The sequence below is a fragment of the Pseudophryne corroboree genome, chromosome 9 (assembly GCF_028390025.1).
Source record: "Pseudophryne corroboree isolate aPseCor3 chromosome 9, aPseCor3.hap2, whole genome shotgun sequence".
NCBI classification, from domain to species: Eukaryota; Metazoa; Chordata; class Amphibia; order Anura; family Myobatrachidae; genus Pseudophryne; species Pseudophryne corroboree.
Window position 1 is genome coordinate 232,822,900 of NC_086452.1, and position 18,353 is coordinate 232,841,252.

The 18,353-nt window shown below is 46.5% G+C and overlaps 1 protein-coding gene across 4 annotated transcripts in view; it reads right to left on the reverse strand.

Annotated features, from left to right (window-relative positions):
• The window catches only part of LOC134957932 (complement factor H-like), a 1,300,757-nt gene that overhangs the window by 166,938 nt on the left and 1,115,466 nt on the right, over positions 1-18,353 (reverse strand). For 3 of the 4 annotated variants that reach the window (XM_063940181.1, XM_063940178.1, XM_063940179.1), the window contains one exon: positions 3,213-3,386. The exons of the other annotated variant lie outside the window; for it this stretch is intronic. In XM_063940181.1, coding sequence (XP_063796251.1) covers positions 3,213-3,386 — 174 coding nt within the window. The remainder of the gene's footprint in view (positions 1-3,212; positions 3,387-18,353) is intronic. 4 annotated transcript variants of the gene reach the window in all.

Below are 18,353 nucleotides of genomic sequence, written 5' to 3' on the forward strand. Positions count from 1 at the left end.
CACACCTCATTTAATTTCTCAGATTCAGGAAAACTACAGGTAGTTTTTCCTCACCGAACATAATACCCCTTTTGGTGGTACTCGTATTATCAGAAATGTGTAAAACATTTTTCATTGCCTCAATCATGTAACGTGTGGCCCTACTGGAAGTCACATTTGTCTCTTCACCGTCGACACTGGAGTCAGTATCCGTGTCGGCGTCTGTATCTGCCATCTGAGGTAACGGGCGCTTTAGAGCCCCTGACGGCCTATGAGACGTCTGGACAGGCACAAGCTGAGTAGCCGGCTGTCTCATGTCAACCACTGTCTTTTGTAAAGAGCTGACACTGTTAATTCCTTCCAACAGTTCACCCACTCAGGTGTCGACCCCCTAGGGGGTGACATCCCTATTACAGGCAATTTGCTCCGCCTCCACATCATTTTCCTCCTCATACATGTCGACACAAACGTACCGACACACAGCACACACACAGGGAATGCTCTGATAGAGGACAGGACCCCACTAGCCCTTTGGGGAGACAGAGGGAGAGTTTGCCAGCACACACCAGAGCGCTATATATATACAGGGATAACCTTATATAAGTGTTTTTCCCCTTATAGCTGCTGTATTGTTAATACTGCGCCTAATTAGTGCCCCCCTCTCTTTTTTAACCCTTTCTGTAGTGTAGTGACTGCAGGGGAGAGCCAGGGGAGCTTCCCTCCAACGGAGCTGTGAGGGAAAATGGCGCCAGTGTGCTGAGGAGATAGGCTCCGCCCCTTTTTCGCTGACTTTTCTCCTGCCTTTTTATGGATTCTGGCAGGGGTTAAAATTCATCCATATAGCCCTGGGGGCTATATGTGATGTATTTTCGCCCGCCAAGGTGTTTTTATTGCTGCTCAGGGCGCCCCCCCCTAGCGCCCTGCACCCTCAGTGACCGAAGTGTGAAGTGTGCTGAGGAGCAATGGCGCACAGCTGCAGTGCTGTGCGCTACCTTGGTGAAGACAGGATGTCTTCTGCCGCCGATTTTCCGGACCTCTTCTTGCTTCTGGCTCTGTAAGGGGGCCGGCGGTGCGGCTCTGGGACCGGACTCCATGGCTGGGCCTGTGTTCGATCCCTCTGGAGCTAATGTCCAGTAGCCTAAGAAGCCCCATCCACTCTGCACGCAGGTGAGTTCGCTTCTTCTCCCCTTAGTCCCTCGATGCAGTGAGCCTGTTGCCAGCAGGTCTCACTGAAAATAAAAAACCTAAAACTAAACTTTTCACTAAGCAGCTCAGGAGAGCCACCTAGTGTGCACCCTTCTCGTTCGGGCACAAAGATCTAACTGAGGCTTGGAGGAGGGTCATAGGGGGAGGAGCCAGTGCACACCAGGTAGTCCTAAAGCTTTACTTTTGTGCCCAGTCTCCTGCGGAGCCGCTATTCCCCATGGTCCTTACGGAGTCCCCAGCATCCACTAGGACGTCAGAGAAATAACAAATATTATCAGCTGTTCTCCTCCCTGTTCCTCAGTGGCGGGGGCTGTGCATAGTGGAGTTCTGCAAATACTGAGCAGTGGGTGGGCAAGGAAAGCCATGTATGCAGGCAGGAACTGGAAGATGTGTATGCAGGCGGGTGGGCTGGCTGGGTGGTGAGACACGGCGGCTGTGACCTATGATATCACATAGTTTTCAAGGCATAGGTCATGGCCAGAGCATGACTGGTCCTCTAAGAAGAGCCCGGGCCAACAGTTCACTCTGAAGGTGCAGGAAGCTGCTCTTGCTCCGCGGCACACTTTGCAACTGGTTGAAAAAGCCTGGCTTATGGTAATTGGCGTGATGCGTATGTGCACAATGGGGGTAATTCAGACCTGATTGCTAGCAGGCAATTTTTGCACTGCTGCGATCAGATAGCCGCCGCCTACAGCGGGAGTGGTATATTCTAGCTGTGCAAGTGTGCGAACGCATGTGTAGCAGAGCTGTACAAACAGATCTTGTGCAGTCTCTGCACAGCCCAGGACTTACTCACCCGCTGCAATCACATCAGCCTGTCTGCGACCGGAATTGACGTCAGGAATCCGCCCTACAAACGCTTGGACACGCCTGCGTTTTTCCAACCACTCCCTGAAAATGGTCAGTTGACACCCACAAACGCCCTCTTCCTGTCAGTCTCCTTGCGTTTGCCCGTATGAATGGATTAACACAAACCTATCGTTGAGCGGTGATCCACTTTGTACCCGTGCAACGCGTCTGCATATGCATGCGCAGTTTGGACCTGATTGCCCTCTGAGCGAAAACACAGCCCAGCGATCAGGTCTGAATTACCCCTAATGTGCACTGTATTTTATATTTTGATGTTAGGTTATATATCAGTCCCCATAAGTCTTTGTAATTACTAACTTGAGATGGTACTCTGTATGGGATATGTACATTACCTGCACTAGTTTATTATATTGTTTAGTATGAAATGTAGCTAGTATTTATTTCTATATGAACATCAAGTGATTGTTTTTTAACATATCAGCTTATTAAATACAATGCCATTTCTGATAAAATCTAGTGTGTTTCCTATTGGTTTACACTGCACATGTGATATCCGGAAACTGGACATTCTGTGACTGTGATACACACCAACTGTTGTGCTTTTCCTGTAATTAGTGTGATAAGTTAACTTGGGGGCAGATGTATTAAGCCTGGAGAAGTGATAAAGCAGTGATAATGCAAGTGCTAAGTGCAGGGTGATAACACACCAGCCAATCAGCTTCAATATGTAAATTGATAGTTAGGAGCTGATTGGCTGGTGCATTATCACCTTCCACTAATCACTGCTTCATCACTTCTCCAGGCTTAATACATCTGCCCCTTGGTGCAATATAAGGGGCCTCTGGAGGCATGGGCAGAATAATACATTGGGGTACATTTATTAAGATGAGAGTTCTATTTAAGATGGGACGTTGCCCATAACAACCAATCAGACTCCAGGTACTATCTTCTAGAAGGTGCTAGATAAATGAGAAGTAGAATCTGATTGGTTGCTATGGGCAACATTCCTTCTTAAATAGAACTCCCATCTTAATTTACCCCCCTCCCCCCCTCATCAACTCTGATGATTACTTGCTAATACATTTAGGTGCAGGTCTTTTAGTGGAGCACCCCAAATGATGACCAACATGTGAATGAGAGTGTAGACATCTTACAATATAATGTGTGCCACTACCACTGTATATGGAGGTGTTCAGTAAGACCATTCTTATACTTACTGACAGGATCACATGTTGGTAGCACAGTCCATTGACCATTGTTACACATCACAATCTTATTCCCACTCAATACATGGTTGTCCTTGCACAAGATTTCCACAGAGGAACCGGAGTCATATCTGACTAGTTTAGTTTTATCATCTTGATGTGCAATATCAGGAGCTCTGCAACTTGCTAGAAAACAATAAAAGAATTTTGCTTCACTGCATTTTTTTATTTAATTTTCAGATTTTCACAAAGCTCGTGTCTTGCACCGAAACATTGATGCTTAATATTTCTGGGTATTACGCTAGCCAATAATGTCATTTAGCAACCACCAATTGTGATAATATGTTAGCATCTAATTATTTTAATTATATTTCCCAGATTTCACATATATGTATCTGGGCCCAATTCTTGCTCAATCACAACTTTGCACATGGATCCACCTTTGGCAGGCATTGACTATCAGTGGCAAACGCAGGATTTCTAGAGGGGGGTTTCCAAATGCAGAACACAATCTCCCACTCTGCGGAACATTGGAGCAATTGTGGGAGTCTGGGGGAGCGGTAGAAGAACCTAGTAAAGATCCTGGACATTAATGTATACGGTATGGAAAACAGTATTACTATTTAACACTGTAGATTGTCTCTACTATAGGCTGTATCACACATTTAAATAATATAAATTAGTGGTCAGGAAAATGATTAAACATACCATAGTAAATAAATAAATAAATAAATAAATAAATAAGTAAATACACAAACATAATAGAACCAGTACTGCACTTTTTAAGCACACATTCTCCCACCTCATGGTAAGGCTCCTGTCTTTTCTTCCTGGTAGCTACTCCTTTGTCCAGTGTACTGATTTAGGATTCACACAGCAAACTTGGAAGAAGAAGAGGCTACCACTAGGCATGTGCAGCAACTCTGCTCTGTCCCTTAAACTACATTATATGGCGATAGCTCTAGTTATGGGGTTATATACCATTGCTATTGTCTTCATAATTTGATCCACTTGCCAAGAGGAGGGGGGTTTCTGGGTAACCGGAAGCCCTACCTGCATTTGCCTATTACTATTTCACCTTAGCAACCCTTTTTTTAAATTCTCAAACTATTTGAGAACCTGACATCCTCAAACATAGGTAAATTACAGTATGTGCAGAGTAAAGAACCGATTTGACCTTCCAGAAGTGAGGTAAATATATATATATATATATGCAGCATTAGTGTTTTTCTGTTTATTACTGTTTTCATATATGTTAACTTCCTTTTAAAATGTCACAGGAAGGTGCATATCTGCTTGACGATGGTTTGCTGTCACAAGCGGAACAAGGCACCTTATACTTTACTGATGAGGAGGTGGAGAAGTTGTTATTCGACAAAATAGATTTTGATGCATTAGCAGCTGATACCCCATTAGATGTGTTTCACCGACTATTGAGACAAAGACAACGAGAGATTGATTTGAAACTCCATGGGCAATTCCTCTCGGAGTATCACCGAAGACAGCAGATTCCGAGAGGTTTTCGTATTATCAATACACCTACCATAGGGAGAAGTAATCCTAAATTCTGCAGTCGTTGGTGTGGCATTTTTAATAAATGTTCCTTCGATCTGATAGCACTGGTTATAGAGGAGGTAGGCCTTGATCTCAAGAGCGTCAGGGCCGATATTGAGGCAGCTAATGCTGTTGTGATTCCATTATTACGTGATGATAAAACACAATATTGGGTTGAGAAATTGCAGGTACAAATTGATACATACCAGCGGGAGTTAATCTTGTTTAAACGGAAAAAATTAACAATAGTCACTAGTGACTATAAAAATCACACTGTGTACAGGTGGCTGCTGGGAAATATGCAAAACTTTAACGATAACACCAACAGACCCATGAGAAGGAGAAGGGCACCATACTTTCCTGTGGCATTCGCCTCCTCGGTGTCAACCTCCGATACAGACCCCAACGAAGGGTCGGGAGACTCAAGGTATTTATTAGAAGCAGGGGCAGACATGCCCCCACACCCTGGAAATCCCAGAGGCGGCGGAGGCCGCACCCAAGGAGGGGTGGGTACCAGAAAACAAGGGAGATCCAAAAAAACGTAAGAACACTGTTCAATTTGTCTAATACACCTCTTGATGAGGCTGACTTGTCCCTTTTGTCTAAAGGTCTGTCATATGTGCCCACCTATCAGCACAATAAATTTCAAAATACAGTTGATCAGTTTAGATTCGGATGGTCCCTTAGACTTAAAGAATACTTTTCAGACAAATCTACAGATCGCCCTCACACATCTTTTAAGAAACCTTCCACGTTTGACCCTCCCTCCCAAAATGCGAGTGTAAAAACTTTTTTAAGGATTGTCAATAGAGACATCAGCAATTACTCACCACCTGAACGCTTTGATAACCTCTCCAGTGCGAAGAGAGGTGCCTTAAAAAGACAATGTGAGAACAAGGAGCTAGTGATACGCCCAGGCGATAAAGGTGGGGCGGTGGTGATCAAGAACTGGCAAGACTATGATAAAGAAATTATGCGTCATCTTGCGGATGAAATTACATACCAGCGATTAGGATTTAATCCCGTGCCAGGCACTAAGAGAACCATTGACGAATGCCTCAAAAGGGGTCTCGACAATGGGTGGCTAGATAGTGAGTTGTATTCTTTCCTCACTGTCGAACATCCTAAATGCCCCATCCTGTATACTTTGCCAAAAGTGCATAAAAGTTTGAATGCACCACCAGGCAGGCCTATTATAGCCGCCGAAGGGTCTCTGCTACAGCCGCTAGCTCAGTTTTTAGATCATATTCTACAACCCTTAGTAACTAGGAGTGGCAGTTACATCAAGGATACCGGAGATTTCTTTTCTCAACTTAAAGGGGTAGACCTACCCCTTTAAGTTGTAAAAGGCCACCATGGATGTCAACTCTTTATATACAGTGACACCACATGATGACGGGTTATGTTCCTTAAGAACAGCACTAATCAACAATTCAAAATAAAAAATGCCCACTGAATTTATTATTGAACTGGCCGAATTGGTCCTTAAGACCAACCATTTCATGTATAAAGACACATATTATTTACAATTAGCGGGTACAGCGATGGGGTCCAATTAGGCCCCGTCATACGCCAACCTATACATGACGCAGTATGAGTCCGCCAATATTTTTCCTAAATATGGCCATTCTATTTTTTTCTATTGTCGTTTTATCAACAATATTTTTTTAATTTGGACGGATACCGAAGAATTGTTTACATCCATGGTTGATTAATTAAATACTCTGACTAGTCCTACTAAATTTACATCAACCATTTCGGACACCAGCATCAGCTTTCTTGATGTAACTATCAATAAAACAAACAATGTGTTGGCTACGACATTGTATCGGAAACCAACAGACCGCAATTTTACTCTCCATGCCTCTAGCCATCATCCTCCGGCCCTAAAAGACAACTTACCTGTGTCCCAATACCTTCGAGTTCTTAGGATAAACTCAACCAGTGAGAATGTAGAAACACAACTTGCTGATGTCACCGCGCACTTTAGGGAACAAGGCTACCATACTAGAGTGCTAATTAGATGTCTCGCTAAAGCGAAGGCTATCTTTTCAGTGAAATGTGACAGTGAGTGTAATAAAACCAAAAACAGGATGGTGTTTACCACTCATTATGATAATCATTCTGGACATGTCAACAAAGTTTTGTAGAAACATTGGTCAATTGTCAGCTCTGATTCCACTTTACCATTCACTCATATGAAACCTCCTATGTTGGGCTATAGGCGAGGCCCGAACCTGAAACAAATGTTGATGAGACCTACTTTGTACCCAGAGGCAAAGTTAACTCATACACAACTGTATACACAGAAACCAGGTTGTTTCTCTTGTGGAAACTGCACGACGTGTAGGTCGATGATGGTGGGACCTACATTTAATCATCCCCATACCGGGACCACGGTTAAGATTAGATTTCATTTGCACTGCAGAATGGACCATGTCATCTATATATTGAAATGTCCGTGTGGGCTTCTCTATGTGGGGCTAACTATGCGTAATTTCAGGGACCGGATGGCTAATCACCGGTCCTCGATCCACACTGCATTAAATAGTGGGACCTCTGATAAACCAGTCGCACGCCACTTCTTAGAAGCCAAGCACCAAGTGGCTAGTTTAAAGTGTAAGCTTATCGACTGGGTACCCCCGTTGTCTACAGGAGGGGATCAAGTGAGGCAGCTTAAACAGCGGGAATGTTATTGGATTAACGAATTAGATACTGTGTCCCCCAGGGGGCTCAATGAATATAATCCATTAGGTGTGTGTCTATGAGTTCACATAATTCCAGCCAGTTTATGACATTTCGACATCCAGCATTAATCGAATTCACTCCTCTGATGTATCACATTATAATTGACGTCTGTATATAATATGTAAACGTCGATTGTTTATTACACAGGTTTTAACTGTAATCGTTCTAAATGCATGTTTTTGTTTGTGTTTCTGTATTGTTCACTGCTGCAGCTTCCTCCTGGGTCCCCTATAACAATCTTTGACTTTTTCTATATATTTGTGAATAGTGCATTTTTCTCGAACCATATATCAGCACTGTTGGTCGAATAATGATGGTTGACATTGTTTATTTTTTATTTCTTAGGAATGATTTCAGTATTGAAAATAAAAAATAAGAATTTACTTACCGATAATTCTATTTCTCGTAGTCCGTAGTGGATGCTGGGGACTCCGTAAGGATCATGGGGAATAGCGGCTCCGCAGGAGACTGGGCACATCTAAAGAAAGCTTTAGGACTATCTGGTGTGCACTGGCTCCTCCCCCTATGACCCTCCTCCAAGCCTCAGTTAGGATACTGTGCCCGGATGAGTGTACACAATAAGGAAGGATTTTGAATCCCGGGTAAGACTCATACCAGCCACACCAATCACCCTGTACAACTTGTGATCTGAACCCAGTTAACAGCATGATAACAGAGGAGCCTCTAGAAAAGATGGCTCACTACAGCAATAACCCGTTTTTTTTGGTAACAATAACTATGTACCAGTATTGCAGACAATCCGCACTTGGGATGGGCGCCCAGCATCCACTACGGACTACGAGAAATAGAATTATCGGTAAGTAAATTCTTATTTTCTCTAACGTCCTAAGTGGATGCTGGGGACTCCGTAAGGACCATGGGGATTATACCAAAGCTCCCAAACGGGCGGGAGAGTGCGGATGACTCTGCAGCACCAAATGAGAGAACTCCAGGTCCTCCTCAGCCAGGGTATCAATTTTGTAGAATTTTACAAACGTATTTGCTCCTGACCAAGTAGCTGCTCGGCAAAGTTGTAAAGCCGAGACCCCTCGGGCAGCCGCCCAAGATGAGCCCACCTTCCTTGTGGAGTGGGCATTTACAGATTTTTGGCTGTGGCAGGCCTGCCACAGAATGTGCAAGCTGAATTGTACTACAAATCCAACGAGCAATAGTCTGCTTAGAAGCAGGAGCACCCAGCTTGTTGGGTGCATACAGGATAAACAGCGAGTCAGATTTCCTGACTCCAGCCGTCCTGGAAACATATATTTTCAGGGCCCTGACAACGTCTAGCAACTTGGAGTCCTCCAAGTCCCTAGTAGCCGCAGGCACCACAATAGGTTGGTTCAGGTGAAACGCTGAAACCACCTTAGGGAGAAACTGAGGACGAGTCCTCAATTCCGCCCTGTCCGAATGGAAAATCAGATAAGGGCTTTTACAGGATAAAGCCGCCAATTCTGACACGCACCTGACCCAGGCCAGGGCCAACAGCATGACCACTTTCCATGTGAGATATTTTAACTCCACAGATTTAAGTGGTTCAAACCAATGTGACTTTTGGAACCCAAAAACTACATTGAGATCCCAAAGTGCCACTGGAGGCACAAAAGGAGGCTGTATATGCAGTACCCCTTTAAACGTCTGAACTTCAGGGACTGAAGCTAGTTCTTTTTGGAAGAAAATTGACAGGGCCGAAATTTGAACCTTAATGGACCCCAATTTCAGGCCCATAGACACTCCTGTTTGCAGGAAATGTAGGAATCGACCCAGTTGAATTTCCTCCGTCGGGCCTTACTGGCCTCGCACCACGCAACATATTTTCGCCAAATGCGGTGATAATGTTTTGCGGTTACATCCTTCCTGGCTTTGATCAGGATAGTGATGACTTCATCCGGAATGCCTTTTTTCCTTCAGGATCCGGCGTTCAACCGCCATGCCGTCAAACGCAGCCGCGGTAAGTCTTGGAACAGACAGGGTCCTTGCTGGAGCAGGTCCCTTCTTAGAGGTAGAGGCCACGGATCCTCCGTGAGCATCTCTTGAAGTTCCGGTTACCAAGTCCTTCTTGACCAATCCGGAGCCACGAATATAGTGCTTACTCCTCTCCATCTTATCAATCTCAGTACCTTGGGTATGAGAGGCAGAGGAGGGAACACATACACTGACTGGTACACCCACGGTGTTACCAGAGCGTCTACAGCTATTGCCTGAGGGTCCCTTGACCTGGCGCAATACCTGTCGAGTTTTTCCCAACGGTTTATAATCATGTGGAAGACTTCTGGGTGAAGTCCCCACTCTCCCGGGTGGAGGTCGTGCTGAGGAAGTCTGCTTCCCAGTTGTCCACTCCCGGAATGAATACTGCTGACAGTGCTATCACATGATTTTCCGCCCAGCGAAGAATCCTTGCAGCTTCTGCCATTGCCCTCCTGCTTCTTGTGCCACCCTGTCTGTTTACGTGGGTGACTGCCGTGATGTTGTCCGACTGGATCAACACCGGCTGACCTTGAAGCAGAGGTCTTGCTAAGCTTAGAGCATTGTAAATGGCCCTTAGCTTCAGGATATTTATGTGAAGTGATGTCTCCAGGCTTGACCATAAGCCCTGGATATTTCTTCCCTGTGTGACTGCTCCCCAGCCTCGCAGGCTGGCATCCGTGGTCACCAGGACCCAGTCCTGAATGCCGAATCTGCGGCCCTCTAGAAGATGAGCACTCTGCAACCACCACAGGAGGGACACCCTTGTCCTTGGTGACAGGGTTATCCGCTGATGCATCTGAAGATGCGACCCGGACCATTTGTCCAGCAGGTCCCACTGGAAAGTTCTTGCGTGGAATCTGCCGAATGGGATTGCTTCGTAGGAAGCCACCATTTTACCCAGAACCCTTGTGCATTGATGCACTGAGGCTTGGCTCGGTTTTAGGAGGTTCCTGACTAGCTCGGATAACTCCCTGGCTTTCTCCTCCGAGAGAAACACCTTTTTCTGGACTGTGTCCAGGATCATCCCTAGGAACAGAAGACAAGTCGTCGGAACCAGCTGCGATTTTGGAATATTGAGAATCCAATCGTGCTGCCGCAACACTACCTGAGATAGTGCTACACCGACCTCCAACTGTTACCTGGATCTTACCCTTATCAGGGAATCGTCCAAGTAAGGGATAACTAAAATTCCCTTCCTTCGAAGGAATATCATCATTTCGGCCATTACCTTGGTAAAGACCCGGGGTGCCGTGGACCATCCATACGGCAGCGTCTGAACTGATAGTGACAGTTCTGTACCATAAACCTGAGGTACCCTTGGTGAGAAGGGTAAATTTTGACATGAAGGTAAGCATCCTTGATGTCCCGAGACATCATGTAGTCCCCTTCTTCCAGGTTCGCAATCACTGCTCTGAGTGACTCAATCTTGAATTTGAACCTCTGTATGTAAGTGTTCAAAGATTTTAGATTTAGAATCGGTCTCACCGAGCCGTCCGGCTTCGGTACCACAACAGTGTGGAATAATACCCCGTTCCCTGTTGCAGGAGGGGTACCTTGATTATCACCTGCTGGGAATACAGCTTGTGAATGGCTTCCAAAACTGTCTCCCTGTCAGAAGGAGACATCGGTAAAGCCGACTTTAGGAAACGGCGAGGGGGAGACGTCTCGAATTCTAATTTGTACCCCTGAGATATCACCTGAAGGATCCAGGGGTCTACTTGCGAGTGAGCCCACTGCGCGCTGAAATTCATTGAGACGGGCCCCCCACCGTGCCTGATTCTGCTTGTAAAGCCCCAGCGTCATACTGAGGGCTTGGCAGAGGCGGGAGAGGGTTTCTGTTCCTGGGAACTGGCTGATTTCTGCAGCCTTTTTCCTCTCCCTCTGTCACGGGGCAGAAATGAGGAACCTTTTGCCCGCTTGTCCACGAAAAGACTGCGCCTGATAATACGGCGTCTTCTCATGTTGAGAGGCGACCTGGGGTACAAACGTGGATTTCCCAGCTGTTGCCTTGGCCACCAGGTCTGAAAGACCGACCCCAAATAACTCCTCCCCTTACTAAGGCAATACTTCCAAATGCCGTTTGGAATACGCATCACCTGACCACTGTCGTGTCCATAACCCTCTACTGGTAGAAATGGACAACGCACTTAGACTTGATGCCAGTCGGCAAATATTCCGCTGTGCATCACGCATATATAGAAATGCATCTTTTAAATGCTCTATAGGCAATAATATACTGTCCCTATCTAGGGTATCAATATTTTCAGTCAGGGAATCCGACCACGCCAACCCAGCACTGCACATCCAGGCTGAGGCGATTGCTGGTCGCAGTATAACACCAGTATGTGTGTAAATACATTTTAGGATACCCTCCTGCTTTCTATCAGCAGGATCCTTAAGGGCGGCCATCTCAGGAGAGGGTAGAGCCCTTACAAGCGTGTGAGCGCTTTATCCACCCTAGGGGGTGTTTCCCAACGCACCCTAACCTCTGGCGGGAAAGGATATAATGCCAATAACATTTTAGAAATTATCAGTTGTTATCGGGGGAAAACCATGCATCATCACACACCTCATTTAATTTCTCAGATTCAGGAAAACTACAGGTAGTTTTTCCTCACCGAACATAATACCCCTTTTTGGTGGTACTCGTATTATCAGAAATGTGTAAAACATTTTTCATTGCCTCAATCATGTAACGTGTGGCCCTACTGGAAGTCACATTTGTCTCTTCACCGTCGACACTGGAGTCAGTATCCGTGTCGGCGTCTATATCTGCCATCTGAGGTAACGGGCGCTTTAGAGCCCCTGACGGCCTATGAGACGTCTGGACAGGCACAAGCTGAGTAGCCGGCTGTCTCATGTCAACCACTGTCTTTTATACAGAGCTGACACTGTCACGTAATTCCTTCCAACAGTTCATCCACTCAGGTGTCGACCCCCTAGGGGGTGACATCACTATTACAGGCAAACTGCTCCGTCTCCACATCATTTTTCTCCTCATACATGTCGACACAAACGTACCGACATACAGCACACACACAGGGAATGCTCTGATAGAGGACAGGACCCCACTAGCCCTTTGGGGAGACAGAGGGAGAGTTTGCTAGCACACACCAGAGCGCTATATATATACAGGGATAACCTTATATAAGTGTTTTTCCCCTTATAGCTGCTGTATCTTTAATAATGCGCGTAATTAGTGCCCCCCCTCTCTTTTTTAACCCTTTCTGTAGTGTAGTGACTGCAGGGGAGAGCCAGGGGAGCTTCCCTCCAACGGAGCTGTGAGGGAAAATGGCGCCAGTGTGCTGAGGAGATAGGCTCCGCCCCTTTTTCGCGGACTTTTCTCCTGCTTTTTTATGGATTCTGGCAGGGGTTAAAATTCATCCATATAGCCCTGGGGGCTATATGTGATGTATTTTCGCCAGCCAAGGTGTTTTTATTGCTGCTCAGGGCGCCCCCCCCTAGCGCCCTGCACCCTCAGTGACCGAAGTGTGAAGTGTGCTGAGGAGCAATGGCGCACAGCTGCAGTGCTGTGCGCTACCTTGTTGAAGACAGGACATCTTCTGCCGCCGATTTTCCGGACCTCTTCTTGCTTCTGGCTCTGTAAGGGGGCCGGCGGCGCGGCTCTGGGACCCATCCATGGCTGGGCCTGTGATCGTCCCTCTGGAGCTAATGTCCAGTAGCCTAAGAAGCCCAATCCACTCTGCACGCAGGTGAGTTCGCTTCTTCTCCCCTTAGTCCCTCGATGCAGTGAGCCTGTTGCCAGCAGGTCTCACTGAAAATAAAAAACCTAAACTAAAACTTTCACTAAGAAGCTCAGGAGAGCCCCTAGTGTGCACCCTTCTCGTTCGGGCACAAAGATCTAACAGAGGCTTGGAGGAGGGTCATAGGGGGAGGAGCCAGTGTACACCAGATAGTCCTAAAGCTTTCTTTAGATGTGCCCAGTCTCCTGCGGAGCCGCTATTCCCCATGGTCCTTACGGAGTCCCCAGCATCCACTTAGGACGTTAGAGAAACATATTTTTCTTTATCATATACTAGCATCTCTCCCCATGTTCGAACTATACCAGCAGCTTGCGTTCCACTGGCCTCGGCCGCTGGAGCGCACGGGACTTCTGGTTTCCGGCACTCGGTGTGCGGTCCGGACTTTCCCGCTGGCGCTGTGGTGAGTGCAAGTGTGGATGCGCCCTTGGTGTGCGGAGCTTGTTGCTCTGCATACATGCCCCCTCCACTGTGTACATTTTCTGTTATTTCCCTGGATCGGCTGCAGCATGCGTTCCACCGGCTTTTTCAGCTGGAACGCATGACACTTCCGGTTTCCGGTCCTTGGCGCATGAAGCGCAGAACCATTAGTGAGTTGTTTGTGCGAGCAAAAAAGGTTTTTATGATTATTCAGGTGATTAATAAATTGACCCAATTGACCCGAGGCACTTCCGGGTCATGGGGTATTTAAACCCCTTGTATTGATTAGGTTTGTGTATGCAGCCCTGGCATGTGCGGTGTTCCTCTTGCTACTGTGAGTAACCCCTGGGGTTGTCCCACTGATTAATCTTTGATGGTTGAGCAGTCTACTGATTTGGACTTATTATTGTTTGTAGCCATGGATTTTGTATGGGAGAACGCTTAACCCAGGTGCTGCCCCATGTGCCTGCCGTGGACTTACAGGTACTCATTGGATATTGATCATGACCCTAGATGTACATATTAACGTTTAGATATATATTGTTAAAACATAGATGTTTTGTGATTACAGCATTTGTATGCCTTTATAATTGAGACTCTGCAGCCATGGATTGTATGTGGCAGACTGCTTAGTCCAGGCGCTACTCCATGTACACCTTTTTCAGACATACAGGTGTTCATTTGTTACTGATTATGTTTCATGACATATACAACTTTGCCCCGAGATGCTTTTACAAAAGATATGTTTTATAATTACCAGCAGCTGTCTGTCTTGATTGTTGAGACTATGCAGATTTTCTCCTGGAAACGGCGCCTCATTGTTTAGGCTTACAGCACTATTGGAATGTGCTGATAGAGGTGAGGATGTGTGAGTTGTGCATGTACTCTTGGGAATAGTGGTGCACATATTGTGTTATAGTACATTTTCCCGAACTTTCACCCCCAGCGACCTGCTCTGATATATTGGTTTCTTTTCTCTAATTTGCTGCATAACTAGTGTTATTTTTGAAACAATCAGTGTCACTATTATTGTTATACATTGGGACTTGGGAGGCTCAGTCATGTTTTGTTTCATTTCTTTCTAGATATATTTTTAATTATTGTGAATCGCTATATCAAGATTGGATTTGATGATTTATCTATGGCCTTTCTTGAAAAAGATCCTGGTTTTGGATCGAAACGTCAAAATCTATGAGGCTACAATAAAACTTTGTCGTGAAGAAATGTTTGGACTTTATATCTAGTGAGAGTGCACCCTCCACCACGTGGAATTCTCGTCTATATATATTATATATATATATATATATATATATACACATATATATCTATCAGACAAGACACTAACACAGCTGTATGGGAAAAGCAGTCTGTTTACTTCCAGAGCACAGTAAACATGTCTTTAACACGGCAAGTTTACAAGTTACCTTAACCAGGCACCAGTTCAGAAACAGCATGTATACATAGGCGTGCGCAGGGGGGGTGCCTGGTGCGCACTGGCACCCCCTATTGTCTGACACCCCCTCACACACTGTTATGCACACCAGTGCCTGCAGGAAAGTACTGGTGTTTGAACTGTTATGCAAAACAGATGGACTCACAGACAAACTGGGGGATATGACATAATGTACACAGAAGGTGATAGGGTAACAAAATACACACAAAGTGAACAGAGGAGCCCAGAGGCTAAGGAACTGGGTATCTCCCTTGTATTAGAACTGCTCAGATGGAAAAGCAAGATGTTGTGTTTTAATACGTAGAGAACCCGAAATGCTGTTGCTAAGGGCAACAGCAAAACCCTAAAGGGTTACCAACGGGTGTGGCAGTAAACTCCTTGGTCAGAGATGGAATGATAGACACAAGGAGAATCTCCACAATCCTAATTCTCACTTGCAGTGCACAGGTTTTAGCTTACTGCCACTAAACTGACCCCTGACACCTAGCACAGTGAGACAGGATTAGACAGGCAAGTCTTAGAATACAGCCGCAAACTTGCTAAGTTCACAGAGTACTAACAGAACCCCAGCAAGCTAAACGACTGACTCCAGTCTTACTGCTAGGTCTGGATTGGCAGAGTGTAATACCAAATCCCCAGGCCTATTTGCAGTAAGCAACAAACAAATACAAAGCTACACAGTACTGGCTAACTTTCATGAACTGACTAACCAACAAAGATTCAGCAGCATCTGCTTACCCTGAAAAGAGGCCTTATAAAGCAGGTGCTGTCCACGCCCCACTCAGACCTCACAGACTGTGAGCACAAAAACCAGCACCGGATCCCCTGCCGTGCACAGAGCCTATAACCACTGCACAGCAAAAGACCCGAACCGGAGTATCAGCTGCGCTCAGGTTACTCCACTAGCACTTGTCTCCCGGTTGCCATGACGACGTGGCAGCACAGGGCAGGAGACCCTAACAGTACCCCCCCTCTGACGAGGGGTCAAAGAACCCCTACCACCGGGTTTATCGGGGAACTGCGAGAAGAAAGAGCGTATCAGTCTGGGGGCATGAAGATCACAACTGCGCACCCACGACCGCTCCTCCGGGCCATACCCCTTCCAGTGCACCAAAAATGACAGCCGACCCCGAACCACCTTGGAGTCAAGTATCCTTTCAACAACAAACTCCCTCTGGCCACGTATCAGAAGAGGGGAAGGTCTTCCACTGGAAGAAGGATTACTAATCGCCCGTTTTAAAAGGGAACAATGGAATGTTTTATTGATACCCAAAGAACGGGGCAGATCTAACTGAAATGCCACCGGATTGATAACCCTGGTGATCTTATAAGGGCCGATGAACCGGGGCCCTAACTTATGAGATGGCTGTCTCAACTTCAAATTCTTGGTAGACAACCAGACGAAGTCTCCTAATTTGAAGCTGCAGGGTCTTTTCCGCTTATCAAAAACCCTTTTGGTCACTAATGACACAGACACAAGGGCTTTCTTCACTTTCCGCCAAATACCTCTAAGGACCGAAACCACAGAGGAACCACCAGGCGTGGAGTCCAGGGGGTCAAAAGAATTGGCCTTAGGATGATGCCCATACACACAAAGGAAGGGAGAGATCCCTGTAGCAGAGTGAGCCGCGTTGTTATAGGCAAACTCCGCCATGGACAGATGAGCAACCCAGTCAGTCTGACACTTGGAGACATAACACCTGAGGAACTGCTCCAAGGACTGGTTCACCCTTTCAGTCTGCCCATTAGACTGCGGATGGTAGCCTGACGACAAGCTGACAGAAATCTGGAGATCGGAACAAAATGCCCTCCAGAATTTGGCCACAAACTGGGATCCGCGGTCAGAGACCACATCAAGTGGCAACCCGTGGAGACGCACAACATGCAGCATAAATAATTCAGACAGGCGTCTGGCTGATGGCAGCCCAACCAGTGGAACGAAGTGCGCCATCTTCGAAAACCTGTCAACGACAACCCAGATGGCTGTCATCCCCGAGGATTTGGGCAAGTCCACCACAAAATCCATTGAAATGTGGGTCCATGGCTTAGATGGGATAGAGAGTGGATGTAATGGGCCAACAGGAACCCCTCTAGGAGTCTTATTTCGGGCACAGATGTCACATGCCCGAACCCACTGATCCACATCCTTAGCCACCGAGGGCCACCACACCGCCCTAGATAGCAACTCCCGAGTTCTGGCAATACCCGGGTGACCTGCCGACTTCTTGGCATGGAATTCCAGGAACACTCGCTGTCTTAACCTAGGAGGCACAAACAAAAGACCTACCGGAAGGTCTGGAGGAGCCTGCTCCTGTGCTCTAAGGACTAATGATAAGAGGTCCTGGGTAATGCCCACTTTAATGCATGATGGGGAAACAATGGGCAACGGCTCCTCGGTGGTCTCCTGGATTGGAGCAAAACTCCGCGAGAGCGCATCAGCCTTGATGTTTTTTGACCCAGGGCGATATGTTATCAAAAAATTAAAGCGAGCAAAAAACAAAGCCCATCGTGCCTGCCTGGCATTGAGAAGCTTCGCTGACTCTAAATATGCCAGATTCTTATGGTCAGTGAGAATTGAGACCACAAACTTAGCCCCCTCAAGCCAGTGTCTCCACTCCTCGAGTGCATCCTTAATAGCCAACAATTCCCGGTTACCCACGTCATAATTCATCTCGGCAGGCGAAAATTTACGGGAAAAGTAAGCACAGGGATGAAGGCGATTATCAGACACTCCCATCTGAGAAAGCACTGCCCCAATACCCATCTCAGAGGCATCCACCTCCACCACAAAAGGACGCTCTGGATCTGGGTGTCGCAGCACCTTGGCCGAAACAAATGCCCTTTTGAGACGGGCAAAAGCCGCTTTAGCCTCACAAGACCAGTGAGCAACATCCGCCCCTTTCTTAGTGAGTGCCACCAAGGGCGCCACTATAGACGAAAATCCAGCGATAAATCGTCTATAAAAATTTGCAAAGCCCAGGAAACGCTGAAGCGCCTTCAAACTAGTGGGCTGCACCCAATCCAGGACTGCCTGTACCTTGGAACCCTCCATTTGGAAACCTTCTGGGGAGATAATATATCCTAGAAATGCGATTTGCTGAACTTCAAATTCGCACTTCTCCAGCTTCGCCCCAAGCCGGTGGTCTCTGAGTTTCTGGAGGACTAAGCGTACATGCTTCCGATGTTCCTCCAGGGAATGGGAGAAGATTAGGATGTCATCTAAGTATACAACTAAGAATCTATCCAAAT